Here is a 24,505-nt window from a genome sequence, read left to right as displayed (position 1 = left end):
TCACCATCATGCCCTCAGATGGCGCAGGAAGACCCTGACAACTTATATAAGCTTCCACAAAGACTCACAAAATCTGGGGTAAAGCTCTGAGCAGGATGCCCAGAGGACCCCTTCAGGCACTCACCACATCTCCTCTTGGGCTCCACGGCATTCAAACATCTGTGCTTCAAGTCAGCATCCAAGGGCTCTGGAAGAGATTTTCTCCCTAAAAAACAAGTCACCAGTGATTCCCCAGCCCTAGAGCTACCAGAGGAGACTAAGCCCATGGCTCCCACTCCCCTCTTACATGCTCCATGGCGTACAGACGATCCTCAATCAGCCATCCAGTAGAAGTCTGATAAGATACAGGGTAGAAATTTATTATACTCGATTTAAGCCAAACAGAGGTTTTAAGGCAGGTAGAGGTTTTTTTTAAATTTAAAATTGGGAAATCCAAGATGGTTGCCATGACAGCATTCTGATTGCCAAAAAACGGCACAGGAAAGCTTAAGCAAAATTTTAAAAAATTCTGGAAAGGGGTTTTTGGAGGTAGGGGATCCTATAGCAAGCCCCAGAATCCATCAAAACATTGATTTTGAGACCCCCCTATCCTAATTATTCTATTGGCTATAACAGTCGTCACTGTGTTATACTGATGCTTTCTGCCTGCTTCAGTTCACACTGCAGCTGGAATCTGAAAAAGACCATTGCCTCAAACAAGCATATGAAAGGGTTCACAATGTTGTGATCTTTGGGCTGCCAACTAGACCGAAGTCGGACTGGGACCTCAGACCTGGACTGCTGCAGGGCCAAACAGCCTGTGCTCCAGTGCCTGATAAATCAGGGGCAAGCCTAACTTCCAGGGGAACAGACCCAGAGCTCTACAAATGAAAATTCAGGTCAACTAAAGAGATTCCCTATAGGGTTGCCCTATTAGCTGCAGACTGCTGCTTAGAGAGGCTGCATCTTGTCCCAGAAAGAGCTGCCCAAAGGCCACTGGGGATCTCTTAACATTTCTAAAACTACAGGTGTCCTCTTCCCCACCTCTACAAATGAACATCTCTGTGCTCCCATTAGCATTGATTCCTCTCCTATTCAAATAGATAGAAAAGTTAAACTCCTTGGCATTATCCTTGATAAAGATCTTACATTCCATCAGCAAATCAGTGCCATAACACAAAAATGCTTTTACAAACTACAACTCATCTGCTCTATCTCATCTCTTCTTGATCCTCCCTCAATCAATGTACTGATTCATTCCCTTGTCATTTCAACCCTAGACTACTGTAATGCTCTCTACCAAGGCATAACCCAGAAAGAAATTTGTCGCATCCAATTAATACAAAACACTGCGGTGAAACTAATCTACCATGCAAAAAAAAAATTGACCACGTTACTCCTCTCCTCCGTAAAGTACACTGGCTGCCCATCACACATCATCTTACCTATACAATACCACTACTTGCTTTCAAAACAAAACATTCCCACCAACCAGCTTTCACTGATAAACTTCTAATTCCGTATGCATCTTGTAGGACTCTTCGATCTAGTAATCAAAATGTACTCATCATCCCCTCGATAAGAGAACCCTTCTACGACACTACTCACAAATCCATCTTCTCTGTTACAGCTCCCACCTTGTGGAATGTCTTTTCTGCCAAACTTCGTTTAGAAAACTTTTTAGACAAATTTAAAATCAAACTCAAAACTTTCCTTTTTAAAGACGCTTATACCTTGCAAACCCTGATTTCCACAACTATTGTTCCTCTTTTGTAGAACTTCTTTGACAATCAAAACGCTTCTTTTGAAGTGACCCCCCCTCCACCCAAATGTACTTCCCTTTCTTTTTATTTTCCATTTTGATATATTTAATAATTTTCCTCTCCCCATTGCTTCCCTTTCGTATCATGTATGTCAATGCGTAAGTGCTTCCCTCTTTTTAGTTTAGCTATGTTTTTTTTAATCTTATTTTTAAAATTTTTATATTCTATTTTATTGTTAAATGTTTAGATACCTGTATGATAAACGGTATATCAAAAATAAAGAAATTTGAAACTTAAGCACCGAAAGCCTCTAGATTCAGATAAAAACCTGAATTAAATATACTCCAAGCAGATTAGAAAGACATCTTCTCAACTTGTTTGCAGAAGGAAAAACTGAAGAGAGCCCACTGAGGAAGGAGGCAAAGCTGAAGAAATTGTAGATGATGCCTTCTGCACAGCTCGTGGTTAGGGGGTTAACACACTTACCAGGACTCGTATACCCAGGGCACCAGAAATATAGATAGATATATTAATATGTAATATTCTTAAGTATGAAAGAATAATAGCAGTACATAACATCTTTACTTTGTTTTGAAAATGTTTGGGATCCATTATTGAAATCTGTGAATATTTTTCTTAATGAGATATGCTGACAGTATATACAGGGTGGGCCAAAAGTAGGTATACAGTATTTATTATTTCTTTTTATTGTACAGTTGCTGAATAGGTATAATACTCTTAATGAACAATAATCAAGGAAAAGCAAAACAATGTAACTGATACAAAAACTTCACAAGAATGTTAATTGTGACGCCTGTAAAATAAAAAGAAATAATGAATAAATACTGTATACTTACTTTTGGTCTACCGTGTATAGTTCCCATATGATCTGTACTCATCGGTTTGTAATGCAATTTTTATTGTTCCTCTGTTTGTTATATGTTCTTTATATAAAACTCAATAAAGACTGAACTAAAAAACAAAAATGAAATATGTTAACAAGTAATTGACTTGGAAATATCACTGATTTATCATTGGATGTAAGCAACAAGAAATGGATCTATTCTTTGGGATCCAACTGGGTACTTTGATCTGGCTTGACCACTGTTGGAAACAGGATGCTGAGTTTGATGATTTGATTCAGCAGGCATGTCTTATATTGCATTCAAACAAAATGCTTCATTAAGAATTTTGTAATAGAAGAAACAGTTAAAAATATACTTTCATTGTTTATTTATACAATTTACAAGGCACCAGAAGCTTAATATCAATATATCTTTTTCAAAAGGTCATACAGTTGAAACTCAGTTCTGACTGAGCAGAACTTCAGTATAAAACTTCAGAGTCACTGAAACACTATTTTACTAAAGCCAGCAACAGGCAGCTGAAGAGATTTTGATTTTTTAGATGCAACTTCCTGGTTGATGGCTGAAAGTCTAACATGTGGTAGCATGGCAAAAAATTTAAATCGTGATCCCATTTTTCCAGGATTTGTTAGCATATCATAGCTATTGAGCAGCTGCCGACAGATAGCTGGATCTTTTGCATTGTCCATTAGTACCTGAAAAAAACCCAAACTATATTAGTTGTGAGTTTTATACAGTATATCCTTTCTATCAGTACCTTGGGCTATCTAGTCAGGGACTTTACTCCATTCTTCCAGGTACGAGAGTCATTTTATAAATAATGCACATTATTTTTAAAAAATTTACATGTTTTATTGTTTTTCAAGTATTTCTTTACAATCCTTCAATATAGTCTCCTTGCTTTGCAATGACTGAGTCCCAACGTCCGGGAAGCTTCAATATTCCATCCAAGACACCATTTTGTTAAGTTGCCGAATGGCTCAGGTACCAGCAGAAGAAAGCTCTTCCAGAGATGCAAAATGATGTCCACGCATAGGTTGTTCCAACTTTAGAAAAAGGTCGAAGTCTAGACTGTAGGGAGCATAAGGTAACACCTCCCACCCGTATTTGCGTAATTTTTCAATGATGAATGGAGAGCTCCATCTTCTCCACAACCAAAAAAATTTGGATGAGCTCAATGAAAAGTCAAACAAATGATGATTTTTGCTTATGATCATGAAGGCATCATCACCACAAAGTTCCACATGGAAGAAGTGTCACAGCAGTGTATTATCATGATTTTTAGCAGAAAAATGCACAAAACCCAACCTCAGTTGCTCTTGGCTGGACCACTCATTCTTCAGGATAACGCTTGCACGCACACAGAGAATGTCATTGAAAAACTACACAAATACAGCTGGGAGATGTTACTTCATGTTCCCTACAGTCCAGACATGAGACCACCAGACTTTGACCTTTTTCCAAAGTTGAAACAACCTATGTGTGGACATCATTTTGCATCTCTGGAAGAGCTTTCTTCCGCCGGTACCCAAGCCATTCGGCAACTGAACTAAAATGGATGGAACAATGAAGCTTCCTGGACGTTGGACTCAGTCATTGCAAAACAGGGAGACTATATTGAAGGATTGTAAAGAAATACTTGAAAAAAAAAAATAAATAAAACATGTAAATTAAGAAAAATAGTGTGCATTATTTATGAAATGACCCTCGTATACTGGAACAACTGTTCCATTCTACTCTGAAAAAAGTGTGTAGGCAATCTATAAAAATTCTTTCATGTATTTTCTGGGGTGGTGTATTCATCTTTGGTTTTATTTGTATTTTTCCAATTTTTTCTTTTTAGCTGAATTTTCAATATGATGTGTGAATTAAAAAGAGTGGAAGAAGCAATTAACTTTAGCCTGATGGTTACTCAACCGTTTCACACCTTGGTTTCATCACGGGCCGTGCTACTTCTTCAATGTATAAAATCCACACTACTTTATTAAAGCTGAATTTCAAGATATCAAATTTTTTCTTGAAACCGGCTGTATGACGTCCTTCATTAGGTTAACTTTCTACTAGTTTACTCTTTATGTTGTTTGTATTTGAGATATATTTTTGAGTAACTTTAGATTCTCAGGTTGTTTTTGGCAATCCATAAAATGCATATTTCTGAAAAATTAGAAAATAGATATCTACTTGGCTTGGGCACTCACTGGATATTCAGGGGTACTTTGCAGGAGATGACCACAGAGGGAGGGGCTAGAAATTGGTTTCAAGTATCCCTACAGTTACCCTATCGTGAAGCTTCCAGAGGATATTTACAAGAAAGATTAGCAGAAGTAAGTAACCTAATCTTTTGTTGAAGATAAGGTGAAATATGATCATACAATATTTTGATATTCCCATTATCAACCTTGCTGCTGCATTTTGAGCAACTTGCAATCCCTTGCACTTTGACTTGGTTATTCCAAGGTACAAGGCATTGCAATAATAATAATAATAATTTATTTCTTATATACCGCTATACCGTGAAGTTAGAAGCGGTTTACAATAGATACATTTGACAGTACATGGGATAGAAACGGTTTACAATAAAGATACATTTAAGCAGTACATGGGATGCAAGTGGTTTACATTAAAGATTCATTTTGTCAGTACATGGGATACAAGTGGGTTACAGTAAAGATATAATAATCGGTCTTGACAAAACCATCGCTTGAACAACTGTACGGAAATCAAAGGGTGACAGCATAGGTTTTACTCGATGCAACAAATGTATTTGTGCAAAGCATGCCTGTACTGTCTTAGCTATTTGTAAATTCATTGTAAGGCCATAATCCAAACTTTCACCTAAGACAGTCATTAACTCATTCACTCATCGATTATTTTCAATTCCTTGGGCCACTTAAAATCAGGTTTCCCTACAAGCATTACCTCTGTTTTATCCACATTTAATCTGACCCTGCTCTTCCATCCACTCTTAGATTTCTACGTGGAACACTTGAGTAGTGGCAATGGCAGACAGGGGGCACTGTGGCATGCTGTATTAGAATGGATAGTATGCAGGATACATATGACACCTACTTTTCTTAAGATTCTGGGTAATTTAGTTAGTAATGCATTTATGGAAGATAAAGCCTATGCCCAACTTGCCTATGAAAAGTTTGGTACAAAGAGATAAAAAATTGAATATGGATGCAGCCAAGGCCAGAAAAAACACTAGAGATTAATATTAAGGATAAGTATAATAATATTCTCTTTATGTACTTTGCTGGATTAAGCAAGACCATATATATACAGTGTTTCCCCGGTCATTCGCGGTTCGCAGTCCCAGTCATTCAAGGTATTCTCTGACAGGGACTTCCTGTGCTAAAGTCGGGCTTCACTAATCAGGAGCTGCGTGCCAAAGCAGCTCCTGACTAGTGAAGCCTGACTTTAGTTCAGGAAGAGGTGGTCAGAGCATACCGCGAGTGATTTCCTTCACTTGCCGATGCTCCAGCTGCCCTATCCTGCCTCCCCAGGTGAAAAACCACCTAAATCAGGCCTCCATGCCCTCCTCCTGCACCCGGCCGTGGTCCCTGAAGTCCAGATGCAGCAGGTAGTTGTTCTGGATCTGCAGTGGCCGCTCATGCAGCTCCAACCGGCAGGTGCTTTCCCCGTGCAGCTGCATATAGAGCGCGGCCAGGCAGGCAGGCGGCCTGCAGGGGGTCACTCTCAGGCACCAGCAAGTAAGCGGTGACCGCCGAGTGCTCCAGATCCAAAGTGCAGCCCAGAGTGACAGAATCCAGTCCATCCGGGATCAAGCTGAAGCGCTCCGAATCCGTGTCCGGGAGCCTCAGGGTACGGGGCAGCAACACCAGGCAAGGAGCATCCTCCAGCTCCTTGTCGTACCCAGCATTTTCCTTCTACCCCACCCCCATACATGGTCCAGCATTTTAACTTTTTCCTCCCAGCTCCTCATGTCCACAAATAGTCCAGCATTTCTCCCTCCTGGTCCCCTATCCAGCCAGTGACCAACATCTCCCCTTGTCTCTCTTGACTGCCCCCACCATGTACATTTTAAAAAATGTCTTATTTATTAAAAAAAAAAAAAAAAATTATCTTGCAACATCTACAATTCTGGGCGGCAGTGAGCAGCAATTCAACAAACAACATTTCATACAGCTTGCTTAAAACCCTGGTCTGGTGTTCTTTGTCTGAACTGCTATACCCAAGGGGTAAAAAAGAAAGCCTAAAGTTCTTAAATATGCTCTAAAGAAGTATTGAATATGACTGAAATATGACATGTGGAGTATGAGTGAAGGGATCCCAGTGTGATTGGATATATATGTTTAAACATAAAATTGATTTTGCAAACTATATTTTTATATATTTTAAACCTTGAGAAATCTTGAGAGGTAACATCTGCAGTTTGACCTATCTGACCTTTAAGCTAGCCTACCATAGAAACTCTCTTAAGGCTGTAGAGTGAAGGGAGGGCTCCTTTAAGCCCACATAGGAGTTCTCATTAAGGGGGCTCACACACAGAAAAAGCCCAGACCGCCTGCTGTTGTTGTTGTTGACGAGGCTGGATAGGTGCCTGAGAAGTAGGTTTGGCAGTATATCTGCATTGGTAAGAGGAAGCAGGCTTAAAAGGCTGAGCAGGTGGAGGCTTCTTTTTGGGCTTAACCAACACATCCCATCTGGTCTCATGAGTGGACAGCTTTTTTGTGGCAGTGTCAGAGGAGGCACCAAAGAGCTCATCACCAAGGCATGGAGCATTAGCCAGACGGTCATGGTTGTTAACGTCAAGGTCAGAAACACGTAACCATGCCAGATGTCTCATCACCACCGACATAGCTGCTGCTCGAGATGAGAGTTCAAAAGTATCATAAACAGATCTCACCATGTACTTTCGAAGTTGCAGAGAGGTAGAGACCAGAGATTGAAATTTTTGGGCTTTACGTGAAGGCAGATATTGCTGAAGCGATGAAATTTGTTTAAGAAGATACCATTTAACAGGAAAAGAAAAAGGTATAATTGGATGCTCTGTTTGCCAACATTGAGTTTTGGTACAGACGTCTACCAAACTTGTCCATTGTCCTACCCTCTTTACTAGGAGGAACGGACATGCAGACACTTGCCCCAGAGGATTTCTTCAAAGTGGATTCAACCACGAGAGACTCATGGGGCAATTGAAGCTTATCAAAGCTGTCACAGTGGCATACCTAGCAAATGTGATACCTGGGGCCCATTATTTTTTGACACCCCCCTCCATCTGTATGAAAAACATGATTTTTAGTAACAATCCACATGTCACACAAGAGTGTACATCGGTACACCCATTGTAAAACTAAACAAGCCAGACTAGTACAGATCAATCTTACACAGTCAATTCTTTTCGAACACACAAGTTTCAAGTTCAAGTCTCATTTATGGCCTCAAGAAATCAGACCATGTAAGCCCATATTACCAAAAACTAAACTGGCTGCCTGTGGAAGCAAGGGTCATTTTTAAGTTTGCTTGCCTTTGCTTCAAAACCATGACAGGTTCATCCCCATCCTATCTGTCTCACCAATTCAAATTCCCAGGCACAACTAATACACGCAGTACCTACTTGTTCGCTTTTCCATCCCTAAAGGGCTGCACCTACAAGAGATACCTCGATAGAACACTATCATTCCAAGCAGGCAAATGGAGCAAATGTTTAACCAACTTCATCTCAAATGCACTTTCGTACCAAACGTTTAGAAAGTCAAAAAAACTTATCTCTTTGACAAATTTCTCTGACCCCACTTCAACCTGATGTACTTCCAAAACACTTCCAGATAAATCTGACTAAACTTAGCATGGCAATGTAATTTTGAAAGTTCTCTATAAAGTCGCTGTCTGGATACAGTCTTCCCTTGTAAACCGCTTAGAACTTTCTGTGGTATGGCGGTATATAAAAATAAAGTTATTATTATTACATCAGACCTTTGGGTGCTTAACATCATTCATCAAGGTTATATTCATCATTTTCACACCCTTCCTCCGGACCATCCTCCAAAAGAATCTGCTTTAAATCTGATGCAGTCCTCTCTTCTACTCCAGAAGGTTCCATATCTCCTCCTCCCTAATGCCATTGAGGAAGTTCCTCCCTCTCAACACGACCAAGGCTTTTACTCCTGATATTTCTTGGTCCCCAAAAAAACAGGAGGTCTGCGACCCATCCTGGAACTCCGAGCTCTCAACAAATATCTTGTCAAATAGAAGTTTCGAATACTCTCTCTCGCCCTCCTTTATCCCTTATTGGCTCAGAATGAATAGCTATGCTCTCTGGACCTCAAGGAAGCCTACATGCATATACCAATTCAAACGGCTTCCAGAAGATGCCTTCGCTTTCAAATCAGTTGTAGTCACTACCAGTACAAATTTCTTCCGTTTAGCCTGGCATATTCTCCCAGAGTCTTCATGAAGTGCTTGATTGTAGTGGCAACAGCCCTCCGATCCCAGGGTCTTCAGGTGTTTCCTTATCTGGAAGACTGGTTGATCAAGGCTTCATTGTCTCAGGAGGTGACCCTAGCGACGATTCACACCATTTCTTTCCTTCAAACCTTGGGCTTCGAAATCAATTTCCCAAAGTCCAACCTCCAACCAACTCAACGTCTTCAGTTCATTGGGGCTATTCTGGATACTACTCTCATGATGGCGTTTCTTCCTCCAGATCGCCTAGCTGCCTTACTTCATCTGTCAACAGATGTTTCAGCTGTAAACACTCTCTGCAAGATGCATGATGGTTCTCCTGGGCCACATGGCCTCCATGGTTCATGTCACCCCACTAGCCAGATTGCATCTTCGCACTCCTCAGTGAGCCCTAGCTTCTCAGTGGTATCAGGCGACAGATCTGCTCTCACTGCATATCTCTGTAACCTCATTTCTTCTGCAGTCGCTCCACTGGTGGATGACCTCTTCTTTTCTATCTTCTTCCGCATCACCAGGTACTCATGACGGTGCTTCTACCTATGCCTGGGGAGCGCACATGAGCGGCCTTCAAAAGCAAGGTTATTGGACTTCCTTAGAACGCAAATTTCACATCAATTTGCTGGAGCTCAAAGTGATGTATTATGCACTAAAAGCTTTTCAACATTTCCTGACCGACCAAGTTCTCCTCCTTCGCATGGACAATCAAGTAGCGATGTACTATATCAACAAACAAGGAGGCACTGGCTCTCTTTTCCTTTGTCAAGAGGCTCAAAAGATTTGGCTTTGGGCGACCACAATCTTTTTCTGAGTACAATCTACATACAGGGCAAACAGAATTTCTTAGCAGACAACCTCAGCAGAATTCTCCAGCCTCACGAATGAACACTCAGCTCGACAACTCTTCAGTCCATCTTTGCACACTGGGACACTCCTCAGGTGGACTTATTTGCAGCTCCCCACAACCACAAACTTCCCCGCTTCTGCTCCAGACTTTACTCTTCTCACCGCTTGGAAGCAGATGCGTTTCTTCTGGATTGGACACAATTATTCTTCTATGCGTTCCCTCCCACTCCTCTCATCCTGAAAACTCTTTTAGAACTCAAGCAGGAGTCAGCCACCATGATATTCATAGCTCCTCGGTGGCCCAGACAACATTGGTTCTCCCTTCTATTTCAACTCAGCACCAGGGAACCCATACTTCTTCCAATATTTCCTACTCTGCTTACACAGAATCAAGGAGCTCTTCTTCATCCCAACCTGAAATCATTACACCTGACAGCTTGGTATCTCTTGGGCTGACATTGCATCTCTTTCAGCCTGTCCGCACTATTATTGATGCTTCCAGGAAATCGGCCACTCAACAGTGTTATCAACAAAAGTGGACTCGGTTTTCTTCTTGGTGTCTCCGTCATCATCATCATGATCCAGCTTCCTTGTCATTGGAATTGGTGCTGGATTATCTCCTTCATTTCTCTGATTCTGATCTTAAATTACATCTATCAGAGCCCATCTCAGTGCTATTACAGCTTTTCATATGCCAGTCGAGGGAAAGCCTCTCACTGCTCATCCACTGGTCTCCTGATTCATGAAAGGGCTTTTCAATGTTAAACCACCTCTCAAGCCTCTACCTATCATCTGAGACCATAATGTAGTTCTTTCCAGGTTGTTGAAACCACCATTTGAACCAATGGCAACAGTTCATCTCAAATTTCTCACCTGGAAAGTAGTTTTTCTCATTTCCCTCACTTCTGCCAGGAGGGTCAGTGAGCTACAAGCGTTGATCGCAGATCTACCTTTCACAGTTTTTCACCATGATAAAGTGGTTCTACACACGCATCCTAAGTTTCTACCAAAAGTAGTTACAGACTTTCATCTCAATCAGTCCATTGTTTTTCCAGTTTTTTTTCCTAAGTCTCATTCTCATCCAGGAGAAACGGCGCTGCACACTTTGGACTGTAAACATACTTGGGCCTACTACATCGATTGGACAAAGCCTCATAGAACATCTCCCCAACTCTTCATCTCATTTGATCCTAACAAGTTGGGTCATCCTGTCTCCAAACGGACAATATCCAACTGGTTGGCTGCCTATCTCGCATTCTGCTATACTCAGACTGGACTGCCTCTGGAGAGTCATATGCTTTTTTTTGTATATTATTTTTTATAAACTTTCATTTCTAACGTTGTTCATAATAAATTAAGTAATAAGTTAAATATTAAAGGTGACTTAGCTTCTTTCAGTTAGTTGTGTAAGTCATACTGTTTGGATATGCTTTCTCCAGTGTTTTACCCTCCATCGGAAAAGCACTGATCGTAATAGCTTGCTTCGCTTTCACAGTTTCCACCCTATTGGACTTCGGCGGAGCCTCCCCATCAGCCAATTTTTACGGCTACGTAGGATTTGCTACTCCAAAGAAGAATTCCGTATGCAAGCCAAAATTATGAAGAAGCGCTTTTATCAGCGCGATGTAGTTAAAAGAGCCTATATTCGGGCGAAGTATGCTCATCGTGAATGGCTGCTACAGGAGAAGAGTGGATTGCCTATTCCTGATGTGACGAATGGATTGCCTATTCCTGATGAGAACATTGCATTTATCCAACAATATTCTACTTTGGCTTTCAAAATTTCTCAAACCATCAAAAAACACTGGCATGTTGCCAGATTAGCTAACCCTTTGTTGGAAAATTATCTGATTTGTTCTTATAAGAGACAAAAAAATATAGGAGAACATGTGAATCACAGCATTATTAGAAATCCGACACCTAAGATTCAGGGTTGTCACCTCCCATGTGGTCGGTGCCAATGGTGCCCTTTCACGATCCCCGGGGAATTGTGGACCCATCCCAGTACAGGGGTTGTGTATCGCTCCAGGTTTTTAACTAACTGTAATTCCAGTCAGGTTATCTACTGTATTCAGTGCCCGTGCCCTAAACTCTATGTAGGTCGTACTTTAAGACCCATAAAAGTAAGGTTGACAGAACATAAGTCCAGGGTCCATACTCGAAATGAAACGTCTCCATTGGTTCATCATTGGAAATTGTGCAATCATACTTTAAAAGATCTAAAGTGGCGAGTGTTGGATTGCATCATAGCAGGGTGGGAGGGAGGTAATGTAGAAAAAAATCTTAATTTAAAAGAACTTCGATGGATGTTCATGTTGAACTCCATGGCTCCAGTGGGGTTAAATGAAACAGCTGATTGGCTTGCCCAAGTTGACCTCAGTTACTAACGTCAGTCTGACGTCAGGAATAACCTCTATTTCAGTGGGGAAAAAAATGCCGCGGCCATCTTTTGGATGCCGTTGATACGTAAACTAGGTACATTTTATGCATCAGGTATGTGCCGTAGTTATGTTTTTTAACTCTGTAATTTAGTGTTATTTTGTAGTTGAATGATAGGTTTTCATTATATGCTTTGGAATTTTCCCCAGAACCCCATGCCTTGATAAAGACCGGCGAAACGCGTTGGCAGAGGGGAGTGCTCTATGTATAACACTGGAGAAAGCATATCCAAACAGTATGACTTACACAACTAACTGAAAGAAGCTAAGTCACCTTTAATATTTAACTTATTACTTAATTTATTATGAACAACGTTAGAAATGAAAGTTTATAAAAAATAATATACAAAAAAAAGCATATGAAAAATTTATAAAGAATACTGTCTGTAGGGGATGAATGAGGAATTGACAGACCCGTTGAAGTGATTTTCTCTTCATGTGGTCAATCTGACACCCCACAGTCAATAGAGGCTATCTCACTGGATTTTGGTTAATGTTTATTTTGATTTAGTCTTTGTTTTCATTCTATTTTTGGAGAATGGCTCTGGAGAGTCATGTCACTGCTCACAAAGTCCATGCTATGGTGGCTTCTGTAGCTTTCCTCAGATCTACTCCTATTGAGGAAATCTGCAAAGCTGCCACCTGGTCCTTATTTCATACCTTTACTACACATTACTGTCTGGAAATTTTTTCCAGACAGGATGGGCACTTCGGCCAGTCAGTTTTGCAAAATTTGTTTTCTTAAAGGCCAACTCTCCCGCCATCCCTTTCTAGTTAGCTTGGAGGTCACCCATTAGTGAGAATATGCTGCCTGCTTGTCCTGGGATAATACAAGTCCACTGTATCAGGCTCCAGTATTTTAGACCTCTTTAAATATAAAGCACTAGAACATTAATTAAAGAAGGTCTTAAAGCATTTATTAAATATTCAGGCTAGCAGACCTCAGAAGTACCCTACTGTATGTCTATCATCTTCAAAGAACATACAGATCAATTGGCACCCATGGTCGTCATAGGCCTCTATAACATTTTTTTTTGTTTTTCTATATATAAGTATAAATATTTGAAATATCAAAAAGTACTCATCTTTCATCTACGCGGGTGGGGGTAGGCACTCCGACATAGACTATGTTTCGCCCCAGATGGGCTGTATCAAGGAAAATCCCCCTTATATCCAACGGCTCATGCTTCCCGCAATAGATTTTTTTCCTGAGTTAAAAATCTATTGCGGGAAGCATGAGCCGTTGGATATAAGGGGGATTTTCCTTGATACAGCCCATCTGGGGCGAAACATAGTCTATGTCGGAGTGCCTACCCCCACCCGCGTAGATGAAAGATGAGTACTTTTTGATATTTCAAATATTTATACTTATATATAGAAAAACCAAAAAAAATGTTATAGAGGCCTATGACGACCATGGGTGCCAATTGATCTGTATGTTCTTTGAAGATGATAGACATACAGTAGGGTACTTCTGAGGTCTGCTAGCCTGAATATTTAATAAATGCTTTAAGACCTTCTTTAGTTAATGTCCTGGGATAAAGCACAGTTACTTACCGTAATAGGTGTTATCCAGGGACAGCAGGCAGATATTCTCACAACCCACCAACCTCCCCTGGTTGGCTTCTTAGCTGACTTATCTTATCTGAGGGACTGCACGCGTATGTTGGGTGGGAAGGCACTTGCGCGTGCGCAATGCGGGCTAATCGTGAACGTTCTAAGCTTAAAGTTGTGATTCACTTTTCAGGTGTCCATACCGGGGCTCTGTCAGTGACTTCGCCCATTAATGAGAATATCTGACTGCTGTCCCTGGATAACACCTGTTACGGTAAGTAACTGTGCTTTACAGAAAGGGTGGTAGATGCATAGAACAGTCTCCCAGAAGAGGTGGTGGAGAAAGAGACTGTCTGAATTCAAAAGGGCCTGGGATAGGCACGTGGGATCTCTCGGAGAGAGAAAGAGATAATAGTTACTGCAGATGGGCAGGCTAGATGGGCCATTTGTCCTTTTTCTGCCATTATGTTTCTATGAAGTTAAGAGGCGATAGGCTCAGGAGTAATCTAAGGAAATACTTTTTTACAGAAAGGGTTGTAGATACGTGGAACAGTCTCCCAGAAGAGGTGGTGGGTGCAGAGACTGTGTCTGAATTTAAGAAAGTCTGGGATAGGCACATGGGATCTCTTAGAGAGAGGAAGAGATAGGCAGATTGGATGGACCATTTGGCCTTTATCTGCCGTCATGTTTCTATGTCACTTTTGTGAGAGTGACGCATTAATATCTTGTCTTGTCCTATTTCCAAGGTTTGGGATTAAAAAAAAAAAAGTTACCCAAATTCAGTTGTATCTTTTTGTTATATTTGCCAGGGCAGATTAAAGATTTTCATGCTAACATTTGGAAGTTGCTTATTTTGCAGGAGAGATGGAAGAAAAGATGTGAAGGATGAGGGAGAGATAGGGAATGGAAGAGTATACTCTAGGTAGGATAAAGAAAAATGAAAAAGAGAAGAAACAAAATCTAGAAATGAAAATCAAAAGAATGATAAGGTGAAAAATGCTCAGAGAATAAAATGGGCAACTGAAGGAAAACATCCATTTATCTAGTTTAAATATTGGAATGTAAGGTTGCAACAACCTTTTCTGACCTAACTTTATCTGGTTAGTAGATTTTATTGCTAACTGGGTAACTCCTGGCTCCACCCAAACTCTGCCCAGAATGCTCTGGCACTTTACGGATAATCTCATTGAAAATCCTGGATTGGACCCAGTCAGTGGAAGTTATTTGAGTAGAAGCCACTCCTACCCGGATAGTCCTTGCTGAAGGAAGGGAAATTGTGAAAAAAGAAAAAAAAATGAATGAAAGGCTACATAAATGAAAATAAAAGCATTAAGGAAGCAGAAGGAACAAGAAAGAAGCATACAATGAGAATAGGAAAGCAAGAATTACATAGGCCTGAACCTTTTCTATTGTACTGCCCTACGGCAATTGGAACTGAACAAGTATCAGGGCTAGGGCGGTAGCATCATACGAAATGGGGAATCACAGAAAATGAGCATGTATGTGAAAGAGATGGAGGGGGGTGGAAGAGAAAACCAAACTGTGCCAATCTTGGTGGAAGGGGAGAAAGTTCACCCTCCTCGCCAATCTGACCTCTGTACATCTTGTCCCTGCCAAAGTATATGTTTTTACCTGTCCTGGCACCCCAACACCAGTAGGCTAGCATTATTCAATATGAAAGGGGAATAACTGTTTGCTTTTATACCTTCAGTCTGACTTCAATGCCCATATTCTTTAAAAATTCCTGTTGTGTAATAGGCCCAAGAGAAGCTACTTTTCCTTCTGTCATTCTTCGTAAGAAGCTGAAATCAACATCTGCAGTCAGGTCTGCTGTTCCTGGGGCTATTAATACATCATGAAGTTTATGATCACAAAAACCCTGTAAAAGAACAGCATCCTTTACATGTTAGATTAACAGAAGCATAAGAACAAATGTTGTCTAGATATTTAGCTGGAATATAAAAAAAATATATAAATTGCATGGCTCTGGGCTTTCTTCTAATTCAATCAACCTTAATCCAACAATATATGTCACCATTTTACCAATGCATCCTTTTGAAAATGTTAAATTTGGGTAGTGTCAAGTTCAGAAAGCTGCAATTCTTGATCAATTTTACTTTGAAAAGGGAAATTAGGTCTAAATTAAATTAAAACAGCTAAATGAAGAGGGATAAAGGAACACAAAACACATTTCTCAAACAAGTTATAAGTAGATGACAAGATGTAACAATGGAATTGGTATGTATTGCCAAACAGAAACTTGCTGCCTCTTCTACAAAGCTGCACGGCAACGGCCCCGAAGCCCTTTAAATCTTTATGGGCTTTGAGGCCGCTAGCGTGGCTTTGTAAAAGAGGCCGTTAGTGCAGTGCTGGGGCTAAAATACAGCTGTCATGTTTTATTAATTCCCCCACTCCTGACATCTGTTCTCATTTACCCCACTCAATCTCTCTTTCAACATAGAGGACATTCTTGAAAGAACTTTATTTATTTATTTTTTTTTTTTCTATACCGCCATAGTCAGGCGACTTCTAGGCGGTTTACATTGTAAGAAGGCTGGACATTCAGCGAATAACAAAAGGTCTTAATACAATACAATAAGTCTACTTACAATACCGTACAATGAGTCTCAATACAATACATTACTATGAGTCTAAATACAATACAATACAGTAAGTCTAAGTACAATACCATACAATGAGTCTAAATATTAAACAATAGTCCAATCAGAATTGGGACACCCAGCCAAGAGCGCTTAAATTGCAGCAGCAGCAGGAGACATCTTCAAACTTTGCTGCCCTGCTGCCTAGCCTCGCTCCCAACCGAAACCAACGACCTACGCCGAGACCGACTCTCTACAGGGCTCACAGCCGCCTGCTTCCTGCTGGACCGGGCATGTGAGCATGCTCCACCCCCCAGAATCGGCTGGGAGCACTTAAATTGCAGCATCTGAACGGTGCGCTGCCGTTCGGCGTACCGGCTAAGGCGCACGGCAGAGGCGCATGCCTTTGTGAAGCAACTAAGTGAGCAAAAAAAGAAGCCTTCCAACACCACACTACCTCCCACCCAGCTACCAGGTCCTGCCCTGCGTGGCCCATCAGCAGGTGCGGGAGCCTGTCGCCGACGGCCTGCTCCGAGCGCTCCTACCTCCCGCTCTGCAAGATTTCCCCCGAAGCCTTGACAGGCCAAGCGGATAAGTATATGCATGTCTAGCTAACTTAAATACTGGCATGTCTGAATAACATTTTACGTACTTGCATGACTCCAGCTAATCGGTTTGCATGTCTCTAGTTAGTCTGGACAACTTAAGTACCGACATGATTAGATAACATATTATATATTTGCTTGCCTCCAGCTAACTGTAAGCTATACTAAGTTCTTGCTTGTCTGGTTAATCCAATAACTGATTAATTCCAATAAGTACTTGCAGGGTCAGCCAACTACAAGCTCCACCTTCTTTAGCGGGACGCCCTGTCACCTTCTTCTAGCCCTGACCCAACGCGTGGCCATCTTTCTCACCAGCTCAGTGAGGGGTAGGGAAGCCAACCATCCCCCCATCCTCACAGAATATAGCCTGCCCCAATTCCCCTCGATCAGCAGGCTTCTAGTTCCTTTCTCTCTAACTCCTCCTCCTAACCACAGGGCCAACATGACCGACCCTACAAGAAAGCTTATTGCCCTCCTCCTTCTCTACTTGCTTGGTACGAGAAATTGGATCTTAAGAGCCTTAGCATTTGAACCTATCCCAACCTACTTCTCATGGGATAGAATCACCAGGCCTGAAAAATCACTTTGCCCCCCTCGTGTCCTCCATGACTGCATGGAATCAGGACCCCTCCCTATCTCTGTGGTTAATGCCACCCACCACTCCTCTAACTCAGTGGTTCCCAACCCTGTCCTGGAGGACCACCAGGCCAATCGGGTTTTCAGGCTAGCCCTAATGAATATGCATGAAGCAGATTTGCATGCCTGTCACTTCCATTATATGCAAATCTATCTCATGCATATTCATTAGGGCTAGCCTAAAAAACCCGATTGGCCTGGTGGTCCTCCAGGACAGGGTTGGGAACCATTGCTCTAAACCATCGCACAAAGAAAACAACTCCTAAAAAACTTACAACGTGCTGAGCCTCAACACCTTCGGAACATCACACTATTTCCGGTGCATATTTGAACATTCGTTCGGTTAGGAACAAAGCCCAATTGGTCAAAGACTGGCTAGAAGAAACCCACCTAGATATCCTACTCTTAACTGAAACATGGCTAATTTCTGATCAGGCTGCTATCATAGGTGATCTACTACCTCCAAATTACTAAATTATTCCTCTATCAAGAAACTCAAAGAGAGGAGGTGGTTTAGCAATAAGCCTCCGAGATCATTTTCAGTTTCAAATTCTTGACTCTAAACTAACCAATGACCTGGAAATTCTCACCTGCAAAATATCCAAAGAGGACTGTAAAGATAATTTGATCATTACAGTATTTTACATGCCCCCTAACAAATGGAACCTAGATAAAGAAGATCTCTACGAATTCCTCCTTACAAACTCGGTAACCTGCGCCTACAATCTTCTAGTCGGTGATGTCAATCTACACCTCGAGCAAGAAGAGAATTCCAATGTTGCAGATCTACTTTCCTTCCTCACATCTCTAGGCTTTTCCAAACCACCTCCGACTAAAACTCACAGGAAAGGTCACCACTTAGATCTGATCACATTTCTTTCCAATGCTCCAACTACCCCCAGTGTAAGTTTTAAAGGTAAAACTTGGGTTAAAACCCCCTGGTCAGACCACCTTCTATGTAATTTTGAATTACACTGGTTCAAAAAACAACCCAAAAGGAAACCAAGGACCACTCATAAAGAGAAAATGATAAGGACAAGAGGACAACTAAACCCAGTAGAATTTTGGTCACACTCCGATTATCATGAAAACAGCCCCCTTCCCATTCAAAGCTGAACTCTTCACCTGGGTCTCTCTTTGCCTGTCCACTGGCTACTTCCCGTTGGAACTCGGCCACATTCTTGCTACTCCTACTATCAAAACTCCAAGGAACCAGTCTCTTTGGTTTCCAATTACAGACCCATCGCCAACATACCTCTTTTCCTTAAACTAATAGAAGGTCTAGTTAATCTTTGATCTCATAAAACATTTAGAGAAGTTCAACATTCTACACGACTCTCAGTCAGGATTTCGCACAAACTACAGTATGGAAATCGTCTTAGTGTCGCTAACGATCACCTCTTCCATCTGTTTTCTCTGGGAAAAAGCGCATTGATACTCCAGTTTGACTTAAGCAGTGCCTTTGACATTGTCGACCATGACATTCTGCTCAGATGCCTCGATTCATTTCTGGACAAGTACTAAACTGGTTTACAGGTTTTTTTTTTTAAAAATGCACCTACCAGGTCCACAGCGACGGAACCTTCTCCCAATCTTGGTGCAATCCAAGCGGAGTTCCACAGAGCTCCCCTCTCTCTCCTTCTCTATTCAACGTCTACATGGCATCATTGGGACATATGCTATCTGACTTAAAACTGAAATCATGCATATAGGCAGATGACATTACAATTATCATCCCCATAACCTCACTGACACAAGAAACTGAACAATTCACCTCATCTGTTCTCACTAAGGTAGAGCAATAGACACACAATTCAAACTAAAATTGAACCCTGAAAAAAACAAGCTCTTCCTGGCAAGCCCTAACCACAAGGTAATGAATACATCTTTGAAATTAAATGGGCTAATTTACCCAATCAAACCTATTATCAAAATCCTTGGAGTCATCCTGGACCGATGCCTGACTTTTGAAGACCATACCAATGCTCAGGTTAAAAAATGCTTTAGCACCCTCTGGAAACTCTGTACCATCAAACACTATTTCGACTTCCTCTCCTTTCGCTTGCTGGTTCAGTCTCTAATCTTAAGCACCTTAGATTACTACAATATCATATACCTGGGATCCTTTAAGAAGACGATCAAACGCCTGAGAATCATCCAGAATACTGCTGTCCATCTCATTTATGGTCTCAAAAAGTCAGATCATGTAAGCCCATTCTACAGAAAACTTCACTGGTTGCCGTTGGAGGCAAGGGTCATCTTCAAGTTTGCCTGCCTTTGCTTCAAAACCATAACAGGCTTATCCCCAATCTACATGTCACATCACTTTGTATTTCCAACCACTCGCACATGCCCATCTGTTTGCCTGAAGGCTGTATTTACAAGAGATTCCTTGATAGAACACTGTCATTACAAGCAGGCAAATGGAATAAATGCCTAATCACCCTCATTTCAAATACACCCTCCTACCAATCCTTTAGGAAATCAATTAAAATCTATCTCTTTGATAAATTTCTCCGACTCCTTCCTGCCTTGTTGTACCTCTGAAATACTTGTATCCCTGATATTCTTCCGGATATACCTAACCTCTCTCGACTTATCAATGTAATTTGAAAATATTTTCTGTAACATCGCTGTCTGTGTACAATTTCTTCCTCTGTAAACCACTCTGAACTGCTTGTGATATTTGCGGTATACAAAAATAAAGTTATTTTTATTATTATAAAGTCCATCTCACAGCCATTTTCTAACAGAAAAAAAGTCATTTGTGCGCTGAAAACGTCCAAAAATGAACAGCTATTTTCCAAAATGAAACGTCCAAAATATGAATGCCTAAAAAGCAGGGACAAAAATATGTGCCTGACATTATTTGTACAAAAATGGCTAAACAGATGTTCCTGCAGAGCAGAGGGCAGTTTAGTGGTCAGTGCAGTGGATTTTAAACAGTGAGAGCCAGAAGCTAATCCCCTCTTTAATTCCTTTATATATTATTGTGAGCCTTCCAGAAACAGAAAAAAACCTACTGTACTTAAATGTACACCACTACAGTAGCCATCATGCTTGCAGGTGTCTTATAAATTCAGGTACAGTAGGTATTTCTATGTTCCAGGAGTGTTAAAGTGGGAGTTACATCTGGGTCCTGTTGTTCAAAGTCAAATGGCAATAATACCTGAAACTGCTATAGTGCCAGAAAGGGGTCAGTAAGCACTGGGAGATGAAGGATGTCATGCCTCTATCCCCCCTGGTCAGATGCTCAATCACGGCATTTCTTGGTATTAGAGAATGACACGGGGAAAAAATCTGTCCCCGTCACTGCACCGTCCCCGGCCCACCATCCTCTGCACCGCCCCGTCACCGCTGTTCCATTCACCGCCCCGTCACCGCCATCCCTTTCACCGCCCCGTCACCGCAACTGCCATCCCATTCACCGCCCCGTCACCATCCCCGCAGCATCCATATAAGCCTCAGTACTGCGAAACACCATGAAGACAGAAGAGAGTCCTGCCACTACTACTACTGCACTGAAAATCTGTTTCAGTGCCTCTGCCCTGTAGTAAAAACAGAACATAAAATAAATCAATTGACTTGTCCTCCCTTGCAATGACGTGTCCCCCATGTTCACCTATAGCTCAAATCAGGTCAATTGTGCACACTAAAAATGCAGGAGGATCTGGAACGTGAGCGCAGGCAGGCAGTGATACAAAAACAGCAGACACCTGACCGATTGCAGCGTTCCGCCATCTCCCTCCCTCCACCTCACCTTAGATGTAGAGTATGCCGGCTTTCTTTTTTGCCCAGCCGCACGCGCGGCTGCTCATTTGTTCAATATTCTCCTCTGACGCAACCGGAAACAGGAAGTTGCAAAAGAGGAGAAGATTGAACAACTCGAGCAGCCGCGCATGCGGCTGGGCGAAAAAGAAAGCCGGCATACTCTACATCAGTGTTTTACAACCTTTTTACACCCATGGACCGGCAGAAATAAAAGAATTATTTTGTGGACCGGCAAACTACTAGGACTAAAATTTTAAAACCCTGTTTCCGCCCCATCTCCGCAAGTTCAGTCACCTCAGTAACTATAGAAAAATAGACAAATATAGTGCAAAATATAGACAGCAGATATAAATTCTCAAAACTGACACATTTTGATCACTAAATAGAAAATAAAATCATTTTTCCTACCTTTGCTGTCTGGTGATTGATTTCATGAGTCTCTGGTTGCGTTTCCTTCTGTCTGTGTATCCTTTCTTTCTTTCTGCACTCAGGCCCAAGAATTGTCCCTTTCTATTCCCTCCCTCTTTCCTTCCTATGTCCTTAGTGCCTCCTTCCCTTGTCCTTAGTGCCCGTCCTGTCTTTAGTGCCCCCCAGTGCCTCCTTCCCATGTCTTTAGTGCCCCAGTGCCTTCCTTCAATGTCCTTAGTGCCCCTTCCTGTCTTTAGTGCCCCCAGTGCCTCCTTCCCATGTCTTTAGTGCCCCAGTACTTCCTTCCCATGTCCTTAGTGCCCTTTTCTGTCTTTAGTGCCACCAGTGCCTCCTTCCCATGTCCTTAGTGCCCCTTCCTGTCTTTAGTGCCCCTAGTGCCCTCCTTCCCATGTCTTTAGTGCCCCTAGTGCCTCCTTCCTATGTCCCTCTCACTGCCTCCCCTCTGGCCTCGGTCTGCAAATTCTCAGCATGTGCAGTGTGCTAGGATTAGCCTGCCTGGCCGAATACAATAATGCAGTAGATATTCTGGTTTTAGCACCACCTTTAGAGTAGGATGTTATGCCAGTTATGCCCCAGCATATTACTGATAATTTTGTTTATGTATTCTCAAGTCTGCTGACCTGAACTCCTTACCCCCAAAGAAAAGTAATACCAGATGGTCTCTACAATAACATTGCTTATTGTAGATCCTGACCTCTTTGATCTGATTTCCTTGATCACACCAAAAGGACAGATGGCCTCTGTAACACCTTCTTGATAGCATCAAAGAGACAGTGCAACACCTATCCTGACTTCCTTTATTTGAATGACAACTGGATAGCATCAAAGAGACAATAAACTGTAACACCTCCTTGCGTCCTGACCTCTTTGATCTCCACAGGACAGTAAGACCAGATGGTCTCTGCAATAACCTTGCTTATTTGAGATCCTGACCTCTTTGATCTCCACAGGAGCTAACATCCTGACCTCATTGATCTTCAAAGGACAGTAAAACCAGATGATTATCAGTAAAGACAGATGGGAAACTACATCAAAAAGAAAATGACAGTGACAAGTATCTGCTATCTTGACCTCTTTTGACCTGGGTGTTGTCAAAACAGATAACAAAAGAACAGAACCGGCTGTCTTACTAAGAGGGCAGCAGTTTTTCTCTATAAAAGAGAAAAAATCAGCCCATAGAATTTGAATCCAGTTTCGTTGCAACAAAGGGACAACCCGTTCGGTTCTCCTCTCCTATCAATCGCTTTGGGTTCCAGATTGTGAGGGAGCCTTTCTGAGGGTTACTGATCATCCCATTGGGCAGAAATAAGTGGCGGAACATAGGACTACCCGGTAAAGCTTTTAAACCGGTAAAGCTTTTAAACCATGATTCCCGTCCACCATGATTCCCATCCACCAAACCAAGAATTTTTGTCCCATCCCTACCCCCTGCCTGCCTGTCTACCTTTCTCCCTCCCTAGCCAAAGCCAGCCTGCTGCCTCCCTGCCGCTCAAAAAAAAAAAAAAAAAGCCTCCTTCCTTTTCCTCTTCTCTTACCGCCATGCTGCAGCTGCTAAAGCCAGAAGTCTTCTTTCCGACTCAATTCTGACGTCGGAAGAGGACGTTCTGGGCTAGCCAGGCAGCGATTGGCTGGCCCAGAACGTCCTCTTCCGACGTCAGAATTGACGTCGGAAAGACTTCCTGTCAGCTTTAGACTGAGAGCAGGGGAAAAGAAGAGGTTTTTTTTTTTTTTTGCGCGGACCGGCAGAAATTCAACTGACTGTTGAGGAACAGTGCTAAGGTAAGGTGGAGGGAGGGAGATGGCGGGACCACGCGATCTTGATTGCCTCACTGCGGGGACAAGTCCATTCACCGCTCCATGGGGCGGTGAATGGCCTTGTCCCGTCCTGCAGAGGGCCACTATTTTTTCTTCCCCGTTTCGGCGGGTTACCCGCGGCTAAACGCGGCTAGCGCAGGTAACCGCCACCGTGTCATTCTCTATTCTAGACCCCAAACAAATTCTGCAGGGCTGTTTGACCAAACTGACTCTTATGTCAGGTGTCTCACTTAAGGCAATAATGAGATATGAATGTTTGGACTGTCACAAGCCCAGCACTACAGCTAGCCGTGTTCCAGCTAGAAAGCATAGGAACTTAGCCCTGAAGCTGAAGAGAGCTGATCAGTGCAGCAGCTCTCCAACTAGCATGGAGCAGGACTCATATTCTGGGGAGGTTTCCCAAGGGCAGGAGCCCTGGGAGGAGTTGGGACATTTTGAGAACAAAAACTCCTTTAAACCTAGGCCAGTCACTGGTAGGACACAGCCTAAGAAACAGGCTCTAGCCCCTTTAGGCACACACCTGCTGAGATTAATTGCAGAGCAGGAGAAAGCCCAGGGAAAACTGAAGCCTGCCCATCCCCCACACAGGTTTGGGCATGGCTCTCACAGAGCAAGGCAGGTGGAGCAGTGCAAGCCAGGGAGAGACAGGGCTGAGCCAGCAGCGGAAACAGACCCATGGTTAGGTGCTCCAGAAGCAAGGCAGGAGAATGAAGTTGAAATGCAGGATTCAGAGGAATCTTTACCTGTAAACCAGCCAGACTGCCAGATACCGGAGGA

General features: G+C 42.2%; 1 protein-coding gene across 5 annotated transcripts in view; it reads right to left on the bottom strand.

Moving 5' to 3' along the window:
* Positions 1-2,593: 2,593 nt before the first annotated feature.
* The window catches only part of NDUFAF7 (NADH:ubiquinone oxidoreductase complex assembly factor 7), a 268,244-nt gene continuing 246,332 nt past the window's right edge, over positions 2,594-24,505 (bottom strand). For 4 of the 5 annotated variants that reach the window (XM_033935902.1, XM_033935906.1, XM_033935901.1 and 1 more), the window contains 2 exons: positions 15,578-15,751; positions 2,965-3,303 (listed from right to left, as the gene is read on the bottom strand). In XM_033935902.1, coding sequence (XP_033791793.1) covers positions 3,088-3,303; positions 15,578-15,751 — 390 coding nt within the window. In that variant the 3' untranslated portion in view covers positions 2,965-3,087. Of the gene's footprint in view, positions 2,715-2,964; positions 3,304-15,577; positions 15,752-24,505 lie in introns of those variants that run through there. The other variant, XM_033935905.1, reaches the window with a different exon arrangement.

The sequence above is a fragment of the Geotrypetes seraphini genome, chromosome 3 (assembly GCF_902459505.1).
Source record: "Geotrypetes seraphini chromosome 3, aGeoSer1.1, whole genome shotgun sequence".
NCBI classification, from domain to species: Eukaryota; Metazoa; Chordata; class Amphibia; order Gymnophiona; family Dermophiidae; genus Geotrypetes; species Geotrypetes seraphini.
The sequence above is the reverse complement of the archived record's forward strand: the minus strand, read 5'-3'. Positions and strand labels throughout refer to the sequence as shown.